Source organism: Charadrius vociferus, unplaced genomic scaffold, assembly GCF_000708025.1.
Source record: "Charadrius vociferus isolate BGI_N301 unplaced genomic scaffold, ASM70802v2 scaffold1682, whole genome shotgun sequence".
Taxonomy (NCBI): Eukaryota; Metazoa; Chordata; class Aves; order Charadriiformes; family Charadriidae; genus Charadrius; species Charadrius vociferus.
This window is the reverse complement of record NW_009647282.1, coordinates 10,107-10,818: the sequence shown is the minus strand read 5'-3', so window position 1 is coordinate 10,818 and position 712 is coordinate 10,107. Positions and strand designations below refer to the sequence as shown.

Sequence of the window (712 nt, the reverse complement as noted above, 5' to 3'; positions counted from 1 at the left end):
ACCCGAGGTCTCCATGGGTCCCTCCACCCCTGGGGTCCCCATAGCCACGTCGGGTGTCTTCAAGTCCCCAACCCCCGTGTCCCCAGGAGAACATTGTGGTTGCCCGTAGGTCCCTCAACCCCTGGCTAGATGTGAACGACCCACAACTCCCCAACCCGTGCTGCTCCCAGGAGAATACCCGAGGTCTCCATGGGTCCCTCCACCCCTGGGGTCCCCATAGCCACGTCGGGTGTCTTCAAGTCCCCAACCCCCGTGTCCCCAGGAGAACATTGTGGTTGCCCGTAGGTCCCTCAACCCCTGGCTAGATGTGAACGACCCACAACTCCCCAACCCGTGCTGCTCCCAGGAGAATACCCGAGGTCTCCATGGGTCCCTCCACCCCTGGGGTGCCCATAGCCACGTCGGGTGTCCTCAAGTCCCTCAACCCATATCCCCAGGAGAACATTGTGGTTGCCCGTAGGTCCCTCAAACCCTAGGTAGATCCGGATGACCCACAACTCCCCAACCCCTGGTGCCCCCAGGAGAACATCTCAGGTCTCCGTACCTCCTCCCCCCTCACCCTCTCCTCTCCCCTCCCCCGCAGTACCAGCGCCAACACACGGCTCTCCACAAACTCAACGGGGTGGCCCTCCTCCTCACCTTCCTCCTCTGCCGCGTCCTCCTCTTCCCCTACCTCTACTGGGCCTACGGCCGCCACCGGGGACTTCCGCTG

At 63.3% G+C, this 712-nt stretch overlaps 1 protein-coding gene across 1 annotated transcript in view; it reads left to right on the top strand.

Moving 5' to 3' along the window:
* LOC104281964 overlaps positions 1-712 on the top strand; it is a gene marked incomplete at its 5' end in the record, with an annotated part of 9,862 nt that overhangs the window by 3,818 nt on the left and 5,332 nt on the right. The window contains one exon of the mRNA XM_009880029.1: positions 584-708. Coding sequence (XP_009878331.1) covers positions 584-708 — 125 coding nt within the window. The remainder of the gene's footprint in view (positions 1-583; positions 709-712) is intronic.